This window comes from Gobius niger, assembly GCF_951799975.1.
Source record: "Gobius niger genome assembly, chromosome: 17".
Lineage (NCBI taxonomy): Eukaryota > Metazoa > Chordata > Actinopteri > Gobiiformes > Gobiidae > Gobius > Gobius niger.
Window position 1 is genome coordinate 16887917 of NC_136868.1, and position 18479 is coordinate 16906395.

Here is an 18479-nt window from a genome sequence, read left to right on the forward strand (position 1 = left end):
CACGGTGCCACCACAGCTGATTAACTTACATAAACACCACTGGGGCATATCATCTTCCACATTTCTACACACTTTGCAAGGCCCTGTTCAAAATCGGATACACTCTTAATTCAAAGCACGTACAATCAGCTGCCTGTTCACTATGAAGATTGATTTTGCACAGGTGTTGACTGTTGAGCATGTTGCAGTAGCTTTTGCTGAGATCAACGTTAGTGAATATGGAGCTCCTGGTGTGAGGATCTGATGCCCCCTTTGCCCCATAAAGACCCCGACACACGCGGAGCCAGATGCATCGTCTGTCCAAAACTATTTAACCGTGTAAGCAGATCTGCGGACAGGAAGCTGAAGGAGTATATTTAGAATTTATTATCACGTCAAGTGCAGTGCTGACTTAAAGCTCTGCACAGAAAAGACCTTATGATCGTGTTATTGCTATTATCTATCATCATCACAATATTTTTGAGATCCACGTATTATAAAAACATACACCCAACACATCTGTATGTTTCCCATTTTAACCACTGTGTGAACCAGGAAAATCCCACGCGAGCTGTAGATGCACTTTCCCAGTTGAGTCTGACCTGCTCCATGTATTCCATGCAGAGTATTCAACCGTCTTACTCAGTGTACATCAGTGGTTCTCAAGTGGTGGCTTCATGACCTACCATTACACTAGGATGACAAGCTACGACCTAAACAAAACATTTGTCATAAAAAAAAAAAAAGTATTTTCCACACATGTTTTTATTGAACTAGCATCAAGCCTTTGAGACTGAAATTATGATCAAAACAACCCAATAACATTAATTTTAAGCAGACTGCGGTCGTGTTTCCATGCCAACAAAAGTTCCCTTGAATAAGCTCGCGACCCTCTGAAAATGGTTCTGCGACCCACTTAGGGGTCCCGACCCACCAGCTGAGAATCAGTGGTGCATAAGTCCAGAGGCGAGCCTGGCTAATCACAAGCATCTAGCTCAGTGACTGATGGGTCAAGAGCCAAAGTTGGATCACGGGACCATTTTCAGCGGGTCACGGGTCTTAGGCACGTTTGAGTGTAACAACTGTAAATGGCAATGGATCAGTGATGGAATAAGCAAAACCTTTTGTCACTAAAACACAAACAGCAAAATGTTGTTGTTTTTTAAGTTGAAATGAATATTCACTTTTGGGCCAAAGCTCAGGCTAAATCTGGTGCAAAGCATCTTTACTTTAGTCATGTTTTTTTGCACATGGTCCCTGTTGAAATAATCTAACAAACTAAACTATTTAATGAAAGTGAAAACTTATATTTTTATACACTTGAACAGTCTATGGATCGGTTTATATCAAAAGATTGTACTGGTTTTGACTCTGTAGCTGCTGTCAAAGTCTCTAACTATGATATGAAGTAGCGATGGCAAACATATCTGATAACATAAAGGACAGCCTGACCGCAGAGTTTAGGTCATCAAGATGAGAAATAATTTTCCTATGTGAACTCGCAGCTTTATGAGCCAAATGTCAACATGTGTTGATAAAATGTGTGTGTTTTAATCGAACATCCACACTGTCACAACATCAGTGCAATTATTGACATTAGATAATATTCAGAGAAAGTCAACATACCTGTGCTAGTGATTTTTACAAGCTTTGTCTTTTGTTGCCATATAAAAGTTGTTGTGGAACAATCTCTGCATCATTAGTGGGAAGTAACTACTTTACTCGAGTAAAGTACTATTTTTTGAGTAATTAGGGCTTGAAATTATGATTTAGGTAAACAGAATCAGTTTTATCGCCATTGTCAGTGAAAGGGTTTCACAATTTGTTTCATTGGTGCAAAAATAAAACTATGAAACTATAAGGGCAAGCAATGAAAATGAACAAGATAAAGTAAGATAAATATACAGACTAGTGTACAGTAAGCAGCAGATGTGAGTGTGGTATAACCATGTAGTGCAAATACTGGTGCAAATGGAAGATAACAGATTATGTGGAGTTCACGAGTCAGTCTGATGGCAGAGGGAAGAAGCTGCTCTTGTGAATGTTCAGGTCTGGATGGACGGTATAACCTAATGCCTAATGGGGAGAGGGCCAAACAGTCCTTGTCCAGGGGGAGGGCTGTGATCTAACCTGCACGCCCCGGAGTCCTGGAAGTATGCTTGTCTTGTAATCTAGTGTAATGAGTTTGGTATATGGCAGTATTTCTAATGCACATGTTTTGCTATTGCGGCATCAGAAAGTAGCTGTGAGGAGCAGTGTTTATCTTTATAGTCAATGGGGGAATTCTGGCTGCCTGTCCTGCACTAAATCTCCTGAAAAGTCCCTGTGGAGAGGTGCAGGGGTGATGAGGACAGTGCACAGATATATAGTGTTCATGCATACGGGAGGTGTAAGGTGACGTTGGGTCTGGCAGCACCAGGTGCACAAGAATGTGCTGTTGTGTGATGGATCCTGAGTGCCCTACACTGCCAGGCTATTTATACAGAGCTGTGGGAAAAACATACTGCCGCGTTTACACTGCCCACCTACTCACTCGCCAACATATGCATCATGCTATCAGAGGTGCAGCAATCACTCATGAGGCCAGTGATACTACTAATACTTATTGAGAAAAACAATGCACAAAGTTGTTTTCTACTTTTCTGTCCCAAGTGACTGAAACGACTGATCGTTAATTTTCAGGTTACTCATAATGAAGGTTTGAAAGTCATTTTAATTACGGTCAGACTCTATCAACTCAATAACCAGGAATTACCTAACTGATGTAACACAACTCTTCATTCTCAGCCAAGTCATTTGCAAAACAATTGTAGTGGTACATCAACACAGGCTAAAATTGTTGTAATTTTGAATATGAATAGATAAATAAGTATTCAAACATTAGCTGTGAAATGTATTAAAGATGTTGAAGACCTGTAGTGGTTATAGTGATGGCACAGTGCAAGTCCTGTAGACCACCTCTTGTAATCAACAATGTAATCTGACCTTGAGAAACACGGTTGGTAGCGTCTGAAACCGCTGAGCTATGTTTGTATGGTGGGAGCTGGTGAGACGGAGACCGTTGGTGGGAGTAATGGTAGAGGACCTGAAGTTAACATCTTGACCCTGAAGTAATCCACCGTAGCAAAACTATACATTATGGCGCTGTGGGTATTTGGGTTTTCACAGGGTCTCACTGAGGTCAGAGTTGTCGCCTGCAAAGTCCCTCTCATCCATTATCGCAGATGCACATGCACATTTAGGAGCACACATGCACATTGACGAATGCCAAAACATAAACGCGCCACAGTCCTGACATGTACAGTTAGGAGGACGTCTGACATTCCTCGCCACTGGGTCCCAGGTGGGTGAGGGTCATGTTTATCACACTCATGCATGGGAATGGCATATGACCGACTATTAGAAGATGTTGGAAAATGCCTTCAATTGAACTTCAAATCAAAACAACACTGCCCAAGAAGTGACTTCCTGTTTCGATCCAGGGCGCCAAAATAAAAGCACACAGCTTGTCTCATTGATTAGTTCAGCAGGTACTTGCAACATTACAAGAATATAATTAAATACACACATTTTAAGTGTTTTGTCTAATGATAATTAGGCAGAAAGAAAGTTGAACTAATGAATAAGATGGTGCTTTTATTTTGGTGTGCTGGATGGAAACAGGAGGTCACATCGTGGGCGGCGTTGTTATGATCTGAAGTTATGCACAGAGTCATTTTCCTGCTGTTGTCGTGACTTTACATCAGTGAAGCTTTACCCTCCTCAAAATATGGTGCTTCCTCGTTCTGTTCATTCAAGCAATGACTGTGAGGTCGACTACACCAGAGGACCTTCAGGGGGGTCCCAAAATGTTTTTTAAAAATACTGACACTGTATTTACTTTCATTTTAGACTCAAAACGGCATACATTTGTGAATGTAGGTCAAACAACAAAATAAACTACGAAAACACACATCATTAACTTAACATTCATTTTCAAAGTGTTGCTTCTTGAAATCACAACAAGCAATACTTACAAAAATGCAAAAGTCATTTATGGCAAAGGTACCGACTGAAACTCTTACTGTGACCTACTTTTGGGGTCATACCCACAACTTTAAAACCACGGCTCCTTCCCTTTGAATTTCATTCAATGTTTTGTCAAAAATACATTTTCATGTAGTTTCTTATCAAACTACACAGACAAGGAGGGAAGTCCACACAGATGTACACTCATTAATGTACATTGTCCCACTTAAAAATACATTAAAAAATAAAATAAAGGCCCCGCCTAGCCCGGAAACCAAACCTTTCTTGTTCTGAAGCGAGAGTTCAAACCGTTGCACCTCCATACTGGCCATATTAGTTACAAATAACACATAAAACACAGGCAAAAAAGATCAGGCAGAAGAAATATTCATGAACCCAAACTTTTTCCCATTCTTTGAACAGCTGTCGGCAAACGTTACAGAATATTTATCTTATGTTTGTAAATATAGACAGCTGACATATTCCAACATACTAATCCTGTACGATCTTATCTGATGTCTGGTTGATGTTTTTATGAGCGGGTTTTGTCATTTCCCTCATGCCTAGTTTAAGCCATTTGCCTCGAGCCTCGTCCTCGTGTGTTTGTCTGTTTCAAAGTTCCCCTGTCTGTAAAGAGAGTGCGCTCGACACATCTTGCCGGGTTAATTGTATCATAAATTCACAAGCTGCTAAAAGACAAGCATGGCTGGAATTCACACCTCAGCCCCTCACTTTCTCACAGTCACAGCCGTGCATTGTGTGTCAGACATGGCACTGCTGTTAATAAATCTGCTATGTTATCTATTTGAGGAGAGATGCATGGGAAACACTGAGGAGTGACGAGAATGTGTTGACAGTATTGTGGAAAGTAACCAGATACGTTTACTCATGTTCAGAATATTTTTTTTTGAATTTTCAGAGAATTTTGGGGGTATTTTTGTGGATAAGTATCAGACAGAAGGAAATTCTTGAGAGTCTGTGGTAGTTAGTGGGACCAGCTGGGGAAGTGGAGTAGCATATGTAATTGTGGTGACAAACTAACCTCAACAATATAAGAACAATAACTTAAGATTGTGTTATTTATAAGTAATAATAAGGTCTGGTCCAGAAGTTTTTTTTTATGGTGTTATTGATCCAGCCGTAGTTTATACAGTAAGTAGTTTAAAAGTAAGATAAGCAGTGCAAACGTAGCAGACTTTGTTTTTATTCTTATAATCGTGATGTGGATTGCTATGTGGATTCATTTTTTTCATTTCCCCCTCGTCCATTACAGTTTCTCCGTCCACTTGTTGGAATCTCACAAAAGGCACTTTTATGGGTAAACAAACAAACAAACAAACTAAGAAGTTCAAGTTTTATTGTCTTTTAAAACAAGTGGTGATAAAAATACCCATATTGTGATGATGGTCCGGTCTTGTCTCGGTCCTCTCTGACCCCCTCCGAAGATAAGCGCCCAGTTCCCAGGACGATGTGTGCACTGCGGGGCAATAACATGGCAGTCCCATAGACTTCCTCTTTTGGACCGCTTTTTATGGCCCTCTCCTCTGCAGTACATCTGCTGTGTGCCAGTGCAGCTTCCCTCTGCTCTGATTGGACGAGACCCTTGCTGATGATAAGTGAGGTGTTGATAAGTAAAACAGGCGAGGATTTTGCATTTTTGAACCATTCATGTTTTAAAATGATAACAGATACACCCAATTTAAGACAGCTCTTCTGTGTTAAAGGAACAGGCCCCCGTTTTTCCATCCTGAGATATGTTCTTACCTGAGCTTAGACGAGTTGATACGTATCTGTCTGATTTTTGTGCGTGCGCTCAGTCACACAAAAAGACCAAAGATGTTGATAGCATTTGGCCTCTCCCAATGTATTCCTATAGCTCCAAACGGGGTGAAGCTCTTCTACGGGTACGCACAAAGACCAGACAGGTACCCATCAACTCGTCCAAGCTCAGGTAAGAACATATGTCAGCATAGAAAAATGGTGGCCTGTTCCTTTAAGACTAATGTCACTTTGGGGCCTTTTTTGTTTTGCATTTAGGAATTGTATTCATATTTATGTTTGCAACAGACTCTCCTCCAAGTCAATTGTCTCCCTCAGAGAACCAAATAAGGAATGAATCCTGAATCTGTGGCACGGTAGCTCATGTGTCGCAGCTAGAAGGTCCAGGGTTCAACTCCCACCTGGACGGGGCCTTTCTGTGTGGAGTATGTTCTACTCGTGTCTGCGTAGGTTTCCTCCCCTACCACTAAAAACATGTGCAATGGGCGAATCCTCCAGCCAGGTGGTTCTGACCATCAGCCTGGCTCCACATCTGGAGATGGGTCCCCGTAAGGAGGGGACCTATAGTACAGTTGTTGTATACTGAAAAATAAAGCACCTTAACCTTAACCCTCTTCTCAAAGTGTGGCACAAATAGCACTGGTGGGTCGAAGGCAACACTGCAGCTCTAGTCTTTCTGTATGTTTGTGGGTTAGATGTTAAGACCATGTTTGGACCTGGTATGGCCCTGTTTTAGATCAGGTTTGTGATCTGGTGGTTTTCAGACTCACTTTTCAACTCAGTTCTTTTTTAGGTAGTACTTGATGAGAACATTTTGAGAACCACTGACCTAATTCACAAATCTTTAAATAACTGACTGAGAGCATCTACTGATTTGCGGTCATCAATCCTTAAGGGTGTTTCGAGCGACACGATTTCATTCAACTAAAATGTTATTATAAAAACAAATTGAAATTAACAATGCAAAATTTCTAAGGCTATGCAAAAATCTAATAGGTTTACTACATATGATCTTTACAACCAGTTGCGTAGGATAAGGTTGTTGTTATTGTTTTTTGTTGTTTTGGACAAAGATAACCTGTTTGTTTTACTGCAGACTTCTTTAAGGTACAACCTCTCAACGAGACATCTTGTGTTTCCAGGAGGAGCTGAGAAGAATCGGTGAACTTGTAAACTCCAGCTCAACAATGGCTTTCTTTGACTGTGGTCCGGGCCCCTCCCCTGACGCTGGGGCGAGATGCTGTCTCCTCACGTGCGACAAAAGTGACATTGAGCGTCTGAGGTTTAAAGTCAAGGTCAGGGCTGTGTCGCTTCTTCCTGTTCCTTTAAGATGGTCTCGTGGTTACGACTGTGTCTCAACAGGAAATTTAATCAGGGGTGAGAAATTTCTGGTAAGACATACATACCACACATTTTGTTCTTGAAACCTGATAAATGCACACAAGATGCTATATCCGCTTTGTACCTGTCTGGGCTTGAGGCGTGTTGATACAGGGCTAACTGTGTGTGTGTTTACGACGTGTGCTGTATTTCTAACTCCTGATCACACAAAGTATTTTAATCCAATCAGCTTCGTTTTCACATGACGGTCACACACTGCTGCTGCCATGGAAACGGTGCAGGAAGGAGAGAGAGAAAGGACAGGGGTAAGAGAGGGCTTTAAATTACTGTGACAATTTTGACTTATGCCTACAGTATGCGCAGTGCAGAGTTTTTCCATTTTGTCAATTGAGAAGTAGTGCAATGCAAGGAGAATGGCTTTGTTGCAGTGTTTTAGGGCTAGTTTATGTATGTTCTAACCGAGTAACTAGCAAGCATGAAATGAATAAATAAAAAAGTGCAACTCAAGTAAAAAATAATTCCACTTTTCCCCCAGTGCAGATTTTTATGATTTCAGCAGTTTTGCTCCATGTCTTCTGGTGCAGAACAAACACACTTGTTTCCGGATGACACATCTTTTAAAAAAGTCCTGATTAAGTTCCCCGAATGCAATCAGATTGTGCAAAATAACCCGGTGTCTGCCATAAAAAACCTTCAGTAACAATCAATCTCTCACACTGGCATTGTTGTTAAATATCTTATACTTCAGTCTAAACCATTTTGATACTTTTCTTAAACTCGTGGCTTGTGTGATTATGTTAGAGTTTTCAACAAATGTAGGTATTTTGTGTAAATGTTTGAGAGTCTGAAGCTCACAGGGTTAGAGGTGCTCAAGCAAAAGGTGTTACAAACCACCGCAGTCTCCCCAATTCAGGAAATTTACCCTTAACAGACAAAGAAACCTCTGTGCAGACGGATTACACTTTTTGAAGTTACTGTAGCCTACTTCTTGGAGTAGTTTTGAAATCACAGTACACTAATTTGAGTATATATAACTTAGCATTTTGCTCATATATTATCTTACCAATGATTCTGTTCGTCTAATTATGCCGTGTTCTGTGTTCTGTGTCACTCAAGTAGCAAACTCTGACTTCAGTCATTATTTGTGGACTACTTTTTACTCTTGAGAAAACCTTCTGGCTACTCTCCCCACCTCTGCCTTGCATGCGCTGATGGGAGTACAGGTGGAATATTTTCAGTGAGGTGAAAAGGTTAGTTTTGCCCTGTGGTTTGTATTTGGCATGAAACCCTCTGCTGTTTCACATTTCACCGTCATTTCCTGCTCAATCAGAAGTGTTTGTGTGTATTCGTTAGATGTTGCATTTCCTCCACTGCAAACCTCTGTGCAAGTCTTTTTTTTCTTTTTAATGCTCCAAATGTGGCAGGCTATATTTTTTTCCATCAAGTAAAAGAAGCCTATGATTTAGAGCAATGCTGAAGGGAGGAGGCCAGCTCTGAGGCATTTTTGAGAGTCACTCCAAACGGGATTTGCCATTTTAGAGGGACGTCTCCATCTGGTGGTTAGGAATTGAATGTCAGTATTTATCTTCCTATGCAATTTGCAAATGGCTATTCGTTACAATTAATAATATTGACATTAAAGGCCCTATACCTGATTTTTTCATTTCAAACAATGGAAGAGGAAACCACAAAATTAAAACACTGGTTTAGGTACAAACTCATCCCTAATCTTCCCAATATATTTCTAGAACACCAATTCTTCACAGGGACATGTTTATGGGCAGATTTCACAACTTGCAGGGTCACTTTTCAGGGTCACTTTCACAAAAATGCTAGAAAACTATCCTGTGTTTTCCCCACAAATGTCTAAGTTTACAAAATACTGAAGGAAGACAATACAAATTTCATTCCATATACAAAAAAAATCAGGTATAGCTACTTTAAGGTGAATTTGATCAAGAGGAAATTATTTCATATTTTTATTGCACTACAAAATGTTATATATGGACATTAAAACACTCCTATGCAGCGAGTAATGTTTTTTTTAATATAAATAACACATAAACCTTAACTAAATCTGATTCACACATGAACTGATGTGTAGCAATCCAGTCATTGGCTTTACTGGATTGTTACGTTTTATGCCTTTAGTGGGCTATGTAGCTTTATAATATTTTGTTTAAAAACTGGGTGGTTGGTCCATAAACTTGCGTGGGTAAACTCTAGACGTGGGTTTATACATGTATAAATATTTTTATTATTATTATTAGATAAGAGAAGGAAGAGCAAAAGAAGTGTCTTCTCCAATTGTCAGATATCACCTGCATTTTTAAAGCACATATACACCTCATAAGGCAGAAAATACAATTAGGTATTAGATGTATTATTTTTAATACCTGCTTTTTCTACAAATTCAGGGTCAAAAACAGGCAAAGACAAGTGAAAGAATTGTACGGTTGATGATAAATCATTTAACAAGGAAAACACATGAAACAATCAAAACTCGACTTAAATTAGTTGCCTTTGTTGACGTTGAGCAAATGCCAAAAATATACAACACTTCTTCAGGGATTATTGAATTATTATTACAGTAATTACAATAGATATTTTAGTTCTACCAATGCACATACTGTGTTATGTGCTTGAACCATTTCTTTCAACATGTCAGTCATGATGTCTTCAAACAAACCCTGCCTTGTCAATGTACAGTGCAAAGCTGAAAACGGAAAAGGCCTTTTCTCTTCGATTTCAATCACAAATTCAGAGAATCCCACTCACTTGCACTCTTCTTTGCTTTGCGCACCAGTAAGATATAATGAATGCTCTACAATAAAAAAAACTTAATTCACATGAAAGCGCACCTTTGTACACAGTCAAAAACTAATTGGGTGAGTGCTTGCAAAGTCTTATTTAGTGCAAGGATCCTTATTTAGTTCGTAAGTGAGAGATTTTTGGTGTCTGTAGATACTACACAGCTCTGTCTGTACTTTGATACTTCCTTTTCCTCTTCTCGTGTCTCTCCCTTAGAGCCACCAGAAACGCACATACACAATGAGCATAATGAAAAAGACACCACCGGCCGCCAGCTTCGCATAAGTAGAGCGGGTGTTCAGATACTTGGCGTCACTTCGGTACTTTTTTGACAAGGATGACAAATTAATGGCCTTGGAGTCGAGAGCTATAAAGAAACACAAAGCAAAAGAAAAGAAAGTAAGCAACAGTGGGTCAAGATGATCACATGACAGTGTTTTGAATAATTAAAACCTTGGGCATACCAGAAAGGGCCTCTCCTCTCTGTAGAACCTCTTCTATGTTAGCAACCATAATTCTTTGCACATCTTGGAGCTCTGTGTTGATACTGCCCAGATTTCTTCTTGCTCGACTGTCAATGTAAGACTTTTTGGTTTTCTGGATGTAAGAGTCTATTGCAAAAAGATGAAATTACAGATTAGATTACACAACAACGCTATGAAATAGTGTTTTTTCCAGATATTCATATGATTTCTAGCATAATTTAAGACATTGAATTGCTATTGTATGAAGCAAACACACTGAACAATATTATATGTGAAGTATTAGTTACCGAATTCAATGAAGGCATAAGGTCGGGACACTGTGGGAACCCTCTTTCCATGCTGCTCGTGAAACTCTGCCTGTAAGTCCTCTAAGTAAGCAAAAGCCAACTTCTTTGGGAAACTGGCTTCACATAACACCAAGTAGCACACCCCTTTCTCTATACAATAACTAAAAAAAAAAATGTTTAATTCATTGTTTTGGTTTGTTTATGAAAAGTCTAAAATGAAAAACTTACTGGAAAGTGACTGAACCAGCCTCTAGTGTGCAGCGGGTTGGACTCTGTTCATTGAGTTTCCTGAAGAGCTGTTTGGCTTGACTCTGGTATTGCTGGATGTCCCGACCCAACTACAAAAACACAAAATCACAAACAGTTAGATATGACAAGAATCTCATTGACACGATTTTGTATTTGGGGCTGGAAAATGACTTGCAAAAATGTAATACGTTACAAATGCGTACAAATTCTGAGACGGAACACAGAAAATGCATTTCAGCTGAAACAAAAACTGTACAGGCAGACATCCTGTGGTGCTACATTCGTGAATTTGCAATGGCGTGTCTTCTTGAATGTGGGTTTATAAATTTAGACAGCAATGTAGCATCACAGATCTTTACAGAAGCACAGAGCAGAGACACAACAAACCTTTTCACTTCCCTTTGTGAGAGCAAATGAGAGTAGAGAAAGATGTTAGACCATAGCAAAATATGCAACATAACTAACTACACTCATCACAAGCTTCAAATCACCTGGAGAGGGTGAGGCTGCTTTATTGTGATATTTATAGTGCTGAAATAATAGTCTCTGCCACTCTCTGCTGGCCAAAAGTGTGCAACAGCACCCCGTTGTTATAAGGATGCAGTAATACTTCATTGTTACAGATCTAGCTGATGATGATGCCAACAATATGAGTATGGCTAACTGCACTGAAATAACCTGTATCTAATATAACTCCCAAATAATAAATGTCAGGTCTCGCACTTCTAAGACAATTATTTTAACACTCCGGAATGCGTCAGTTAAGGTAAATAAAAGGCAAAGAACAGGTTGGCCTACTCTGCAGCCTCCAAGTAAAACTGAGAAAAAGTCCTGCGTCATTCAAGATCCACAGACCTACAGAATTAATACGATACAATAATGAAGAAATTAATATAGTGCAGATTCATGGCAGGAAAAGGAAAAAAGGTCTCAATTTTACATGGAAGTCTGCTTGCTTATCAGCAACACAACAAACCTAAGGCCACATAGGCAAATAGGAGCGTTTTATACCTGCTCATCCTCCTGCATTGAAGCGGCCAGCGGGAGCCCGTCGGCCAGCCTGGCTATCATCGTTAGCAGCACCATGTTGCCTTGAGGTTCGGTCCGGTTCTGCTCGACCCACTAAACCCTGCAGGTAACAGTTACCTTTGCCTGACAGCCTGGAAACTGACAACACAGCAGGCTGACGGCTGATGCGCTGAGCTGGCCGGAAGCGCTATCGCTCTGTGCGTAACTTCTAAATCGTTCCCCCCACCATTGCGCGGAACTGTGCTCACTCAAACTAAGGTTCCGGGTAATTAATTTAAAAAATATATATATATTATTGTAAAAACAACATAGCCGGGGGTACACATTACAGGAAGAGAAGGAAGGAAGTACATACAACTGAAATAATTCTCAAATAAAGATAAAAGAGAAAGATTAAACAACTATATATCACGGATCACGATACTTTGTGCTGCAATGTCAAGTATCAATACTTTATCAAGTTTCTAAAACGTTTCAATACTTGTGTTTGGAAGCATTTTAGCCTGCACTCCTTTACTTTGCAGCAACAGTTACACAGCACTTTATTACATTTTGTGTTGATGCACTTTTCAATCTTGACACTTCAACAAATGTCAAATGGCATTCGGTTTACATTGGGCACACAACTGTTTTTTTTCTTTTTTTTTCTTACACATCTTAGGGTAAACTTATTACCTACTCACAAAAGTGAATCGTCCCTGCCCTACTATTTACATGATGTCAAACATTTCAGTTTTAGTTTTGATCGCCTTCATATTTTCTATCAGGACAAGAGAATGTAAGTATAGTGTCAGATTCTTGTGATACAACAGTGAATAGAGGGTTACAGACAGAACATTTTGATTTGTGGATATGAAATTTTGCAAGCAATAGTAAAAGATTTACAAGAAACTCTTTGTCTTTATTGTATATTCTATTGAAGTATCCAAGGATGATAGGCTTGTACAATAGGTTTAGGTGTAGCTTGTCGTACATAAATTTTGATGTATCTTTCTAAAAAGGTAATTCATGTTGTCACCATACGTCATATGGGTGTCCAAACTTTTTTCATTTAGGGACGCATGTTGATATGTATACAGCATGGAGGGCCACAGATCAGATGGTCAGTGCATTCAGACCGAATCAAACATTGAACTGGGTGTATTTAAGAGGTTTGAGAGGTTTAAACCGTGCCCCACTTTATATAGGATTATTAATACAGAAAGTAAAACATTTCAATAAAAAGAGAAATCTATGATGAGTGTGCCATAATGCAAATAGGAAATGTCAATTATATTCTTTTTCGACTTTGTCTTTGAAGCTGTTGTCTGCGAAGATGATTCTCCCGGTCATTCGTACACCCTATAAAAAAAGGAGAGTGGTTAAACCAAACGACAACACAATTAAAAGGCTTTGATGGAAAAAAAAAAGTCTTACCTAAATGTGTATTTGCAGTAAAAAATGTGCTGCCATACGTTTCAAGGATGAGGTCCTCTCTGTAGACAGGGCCGTCGTTCCACATGAGATCATAACCTCCCACTCTCTTCTCTTTGCCATTCAGCCTTCCAGACAAAACTCAGGTCACGCAACAGAAGTAGTATTTTTCACTGTCTTTAACTGTGTAACATATATTATCAATTCCAGGACAAGGCACTGTAATGAGGATTGCCTACACTCCGAACAATATAAGATTATGACACCAGTTAAAGATAGAAGAACATCATAAATTCAAATCAAGGTTAATAGATCCTACAGGGACAGATCTGTATACAGAAAGCCAAACGGTAAATGACCAAGCTAAGGGAAACACCTGGCAATGAGATATGCACTGTAACTAACTGTTAACAACTGGTAACCAATAGTCTCACAACCATGATTTTCTTTTTCTACAAATATATCAATGTGTAAACATTATTTGTAGACGACAATATTGCTGAAGCGGGGATATTATACCTTCCTTCCATATCAACAACATTTAATGTATCTTCCAAGAGTCGACACTTCATCTCGTAATCTTCTTTGCTGCTGGCTGTGAGTGATGGTGAAGCATTCACTTCAATTAACCACCTTAAAAGGTTATTACAATAACGTGATTAAGTTCTCGTCAACATTAGCATTACATAAGTTAGAGAAATATTGAACTTACGGTTTAAGGTTCTCATCCAGAAGAATGTCGTACCCATAAAGTTCAAAGCAATGCTTATCATTAATTATAACTTTTTGCACACTCTGTAAGCTGCGCACAAAGATGTTAACTATTTCTTTGAAGAGTGTCTCTATCTTCTCTCTGCCATGTTTAGCTGTCAGATAACTACGGAGCTGCTGCACCTGCCACTTACATCCCTAAATAGAAGCAATCATAATAAGGGATAATATGTATAAGACAATGAAAAAGAAACAGGAATACTGATCATTGATAAACATTTTTAAAATAGCAACCCACCTTCTCAGGGTCATAGTCCGGAGCGGTTTTTTGAACAGCTACATTAGTCAAGTGCATATCTGAAAGGGTTAAATTGAAGAGAACTTAAAAACTTCAAATTCACTAACAATACTATTTCTATGAAAACATACATTTATCATCAATGCTGCTCAGAGAGAACCGTGTATTTGAGAAGCGAGCAAAGCCATCACGGTAGAGCCAGGACTTCAGGGGGATATACTGAGAAAACAAAAAAACATCTGTTCTTAAGCAGATTCAGTAGATCAGCAGTAAAACACATCTATATTTTAAATTATGTACTTCTTTAAATAGAGTATTACATACTGATGTGACCAGAACATAAACCCTCAGGTCAAATTTTCTTCCTGTAATTGAAAAGAAAGCACTGCATAACTGCATAATATAAATATTTCTCTGTAAAGTTACCATTTATGAGATATGGGTTCTCTATGTAGCGCTGGGCTACATAGCTCTCCACTTGAGTTGCGTCCTTCTGGTCTTCTGAACGAGAGCCATCCTAATTATTGCAGGAGAAGCATGACACGTTACAATTACAAGTAAATGGTGACTTTCACCTATAACTTCTTTACCCTTTTCCAGTCCATAATGTCTTTCAGCTTCTTAAACAGGAAAATACCCTTGCCTTGAGATTTTGCAACCTAAAGGAACAAATCATTGAGTTTACCCAATATTGTTTACCTATTTTCTGTGTGTTACAAATGGAGCGTTGTGTTTACTCACTGGTTTCATAATCCAGGTGCTGCCAGGACTTCTTTTAAACTCCTCCACAAAAAGATGATACTCACTGGGAAGTGTGAAAGTGCAGGGGAAAAAGTCACATTTGGACGCCTCCACACGTCCTTCCTCTCTATCAATGTTTTTGCGATATCTCTTAAGGTTTTTCACCATGAGGTTTTTCCGAGTCAGCTGTGAAATAAAAACAAACAAACAGCAATATCCACTAATGATTTTTCAGCACAATTCACACCGTCTCACCTCATAATGGTTGCGGAAATGGTTTAGTCTCACATGTTCCTCCATGTAAGAATGATCAAAATTCTCTCGTAACCAGCCCACATCGCACCAGTTGAAGTCCCACTCTTTATCACTGGTCGTTAAAGGACAAAAATGAGATGAATGAAGCTCCATTGCATTTAGAAGTTAATATTTGTAAGCAGTACATACTCTTTGACCTCAACCCAGCCTGGCCTCTGTCTCAGGACATCCTGTATGGTGTTGTTGATCAGACCACATTTATAATAAACTGGCATTCGTCCATCTCTAGACCCACCATGAATCAGTGCATTACTATTAACATAAATGAACTTCATTTCATAGTTAATGTGCATATGACACATAAGACACGCTAAAACACAGTTAACACGATTATATTTAAGATTTTGCTAAAGATTGTACCCAGCTTTCTTTAGTTTGGCCATTTTTGTGATGTTTATAGTTTCCCTCCCTTATTGGACACTGACAGGAAGAGACATAGAAGAAGGTAAACAATTCTTAATTGAAATGTTGCACATACATTTCATAATACACATGAGTTAGTGCAACCATGTTAAATCAATGGGAAATGAGTGAGTCTAACCATGGAAATAAATAGTCTAATTGCTATGGAATGCAACCTTCTCCAAAAAAATTCTGCCCAACATTTCTTGCTGTCATATGCACTTTAACGTTATACTATAGGCCTACATAGCTCAACATCAACTCACCCCTCTTTTTTGTCACCGTCATACAAGCCTTTGTTAACAGATGCCTGAGCAAATAAAATGTCAAGACAGTTGTACAATAAATCATTTAGTTAAGTGCGACAACATGTATTTCGGCCAAACTGGTTCGCTAAAGACAAGTACATAGACATAACGCCCGGTCACGCGCATACACACACAATACACGTCAAACGATCGTTATTGGTTTGCACACTTCACTCAAATAAACAAAAGCCAAAGTTGTAGTATGGTTAATCTTAAATACCTTGCCTTTGGACATTCCAAGTACATTAAACTGGTTAACAAAGGTGTTTTTGAAATAAGCAGCTCACACGGAAAAAGCGTCGAGCGTCGGATGTTCCCATGGTAACCTAACAAGCGAGGGCAGGAAGGAGGAGAAGAAGAGGCTTTATTGTATTTTATATTGAATGTTGATATTATTTGATATCTGTAGCATTACATCTGCAACCTTTGTAATGAATATGAATTACTTGAATTTACCTTAAAATACACTAGACATGTTAGGTGTAATGTTCGCAAGCATCCACTAGGCCCTATGTGTCAGTGTGAAAAATGGGCTAATTTTTTTTTCTCATTGTGAGAGAAGGGAATTGTAATTATTCATAATCATCATCATTCTCATCATCATCATTATCCTTTATTGCAGACACAAGGTCTAAATTAATAACACACTTTATTATTATCATTAATATTAATATTACCTATTATTCTCTGAACACTGGGTTGATTGTCTTCTTCAGAATATAATGTCAATAGGGCCACATATTTAGATCTCCCATAGAAAGAAGACTATCTCGCTCCACATGATAGGTTTATAAAGATCTTTGAATTTTTTTTTTAATTTATCATTTTTTGGGCTTTAGCACTCGGAACATTTGAAGACGAGCAACTTCCCTTCCTGGATACTAAGGTTTATAAAGATCTTTTTGGATTAGGTTACAAACAAAGTTTCTGGTTTCATTCTACATCATTACGAGTACCAAGTTTGTCTGAAGTCAATGTCATGATTATACAAATTAATCAAAACAAATAATTTATTAACACTATGTTTCCAGCTGAAAGATGTAATACATATTTCAATATCAGCCTTTCCCAAAGTCTGGGACATCGCGGTCCCCTCATCAATCCGAAAATGCAAAACGTGACCAGCCAGACACTCCTCCTTTCTTTTCAAAAAATGTCTTTGAAAAAGCATGTAGTTTAGCCGGCCAGGCAACTGTATATATGTGTAAACTGTGATTATTTATAGGTACTGTGTACATATACTTTTGCCCTTTAAAGCTTTCTATTCATGGTATATGATACCTCCAGTTACTATTACTTGATTGCACACTTCCTGTCTACTTTGCACCACTTGAGTATGTAAGGAAAGCTATTGGAACAAGTGAATTTCTGCATTGTGAGATCAATAGTTGTTATAAATTGTCTATTATAGTTGACCAGGTGGGAGGAGTTTATGGTTGCTGGGTAACGGAGCACCACATAAATAGTTGAGCAGTCAGTTAACAGTCAGTTACTAATGTCTGCATCTGTGACAGAGATGACCAGATTGTAACAGATCTTTGAAACAAATTTACTTCAGTAAAACTTTGAAACTGCCCTTTGTGTCCATATTCGATGTGTTGAGTGGATGAAGAATTCCAGATAATCATTATACAGTCCTACATTCCCCAATATTGGTCCGTCAAGCCGGATCTTCACCCATCTCTACATGGATTCATCAACCGTGGCAAGAAGTAACTGAGAGTGGATTAGCAACACGACCGTGTCAACTTCCACAGCACCTTCAGGACTACCAAGTCAGCCTCCCACAGTCTCTCACATCCTACTGCACCTCAGGAGAGAAGGGGAAAGCTGCAGACCCGGGGCCGAGACAGAAATGCCGTGAAGCGAATCCACCGTGATAGTGCGCCCTCTCCTGGTAAAGACGGATACACGACGGTATCAGGTCTTGGGAAGATTGATTTGATCAACTCAACGAACGTGAGACTTTAACCGAGTTATTTCATTTTTGATTTCTTATGAACCAATTTTGAAATCGTAGATGCTTCTGTTATTTGATAAAGATAAGATGACACATTAATGTTGTTTGATAAAGCTAAGATGACACATTCATTTTCTGCTTAAGATAGCTAGTTGTAAATGAGTAAAAACAATAAATAATCCCAATTACATGATACCCAAAAATGCATTTGCAGGCTGTAAAGTAAATATAGGCTATAATTTAGTCATAATTATGTATTACGGGTACTTTTTACTTTTTGTGGCAAATTATTGCATATTTTAATTTGAAAGAATCTTTGCCAGGACACTCGAGTTTTATCCTGGATAAATAAAGGACAAATAT

The 18479-nt window shown here is 38.8% G+C and overlaps 2 protein-coding genes across 3 annotated transcripts; both read right to left on the reverse strand.

The window, feature by feature from the left end:
- Positions 1-9527: 9527 nt before the first annotated feature.
- On the reverse strand, positions 9528-12173 carry sec22bb (SEC22 homolog B, vesicle trafficking protein b). The gene is made up of 5 exons (XM_079574473.1): positions 11951-12173; positions 10919-11028; positions 10691-10851; positions 10383-10529; positions 9528-10285 (listed from the first exon to the last, which is right to left on the reverse strand). Exons 1-5 carry the CDS (start codon positions 12023-12025, stop codon positions 10131-10133), a joined length of 648 nt encoding a protein of 215 aa, XP_079430599.1. The 5' UTR covers positions 12026-12173; the 3' UTR covers positions 9528-10130.
- A 1028-nt stretch (positions 12174-13201) lies between these two features.
- Positions 13202-15821, reverse strand: ttll9 (tubulin tyrosine ligase-like family, member 9). Of its 2 annotated transcripts, XM_079574463.1 has the most exons (12): positions 15576-15818; positions 15387-15498; positions 15132-15317; positions 14981-15049; positions 14817-14907; positions 14715-14755; positions 14522-14609; positions 14391-14449; positions 14094-14290; positions 13901-14014; positions 13385-13509; positions 13202-13309 (listed from the first exon to the last, which is right to left on the reverse strand). In XM_079574463.1, the coding sequence occupies exons 1-12, from the start codon at positions 15746-15748 to the stop codon at positions 13239-13241; spliced, it is 1326 nt and encodes a 441-aa protein (XP_079430589.1). In that variant the 5' UTR covers positions 15749-15818; the 3' UTR covers positions 13202-13238. The 2 variants fall into 2 exon arrangements, with proteins under 2 accessions (XP_079430589.1, XP_079430590.1); XM_079574464.1 differs by lacking the exon at positions 13202-13309 and having other exon boundaries at positions 13437-13564; positions 15576-15821.
- Positions 15822-18479: the final 2658 nt, after the last annotated feature.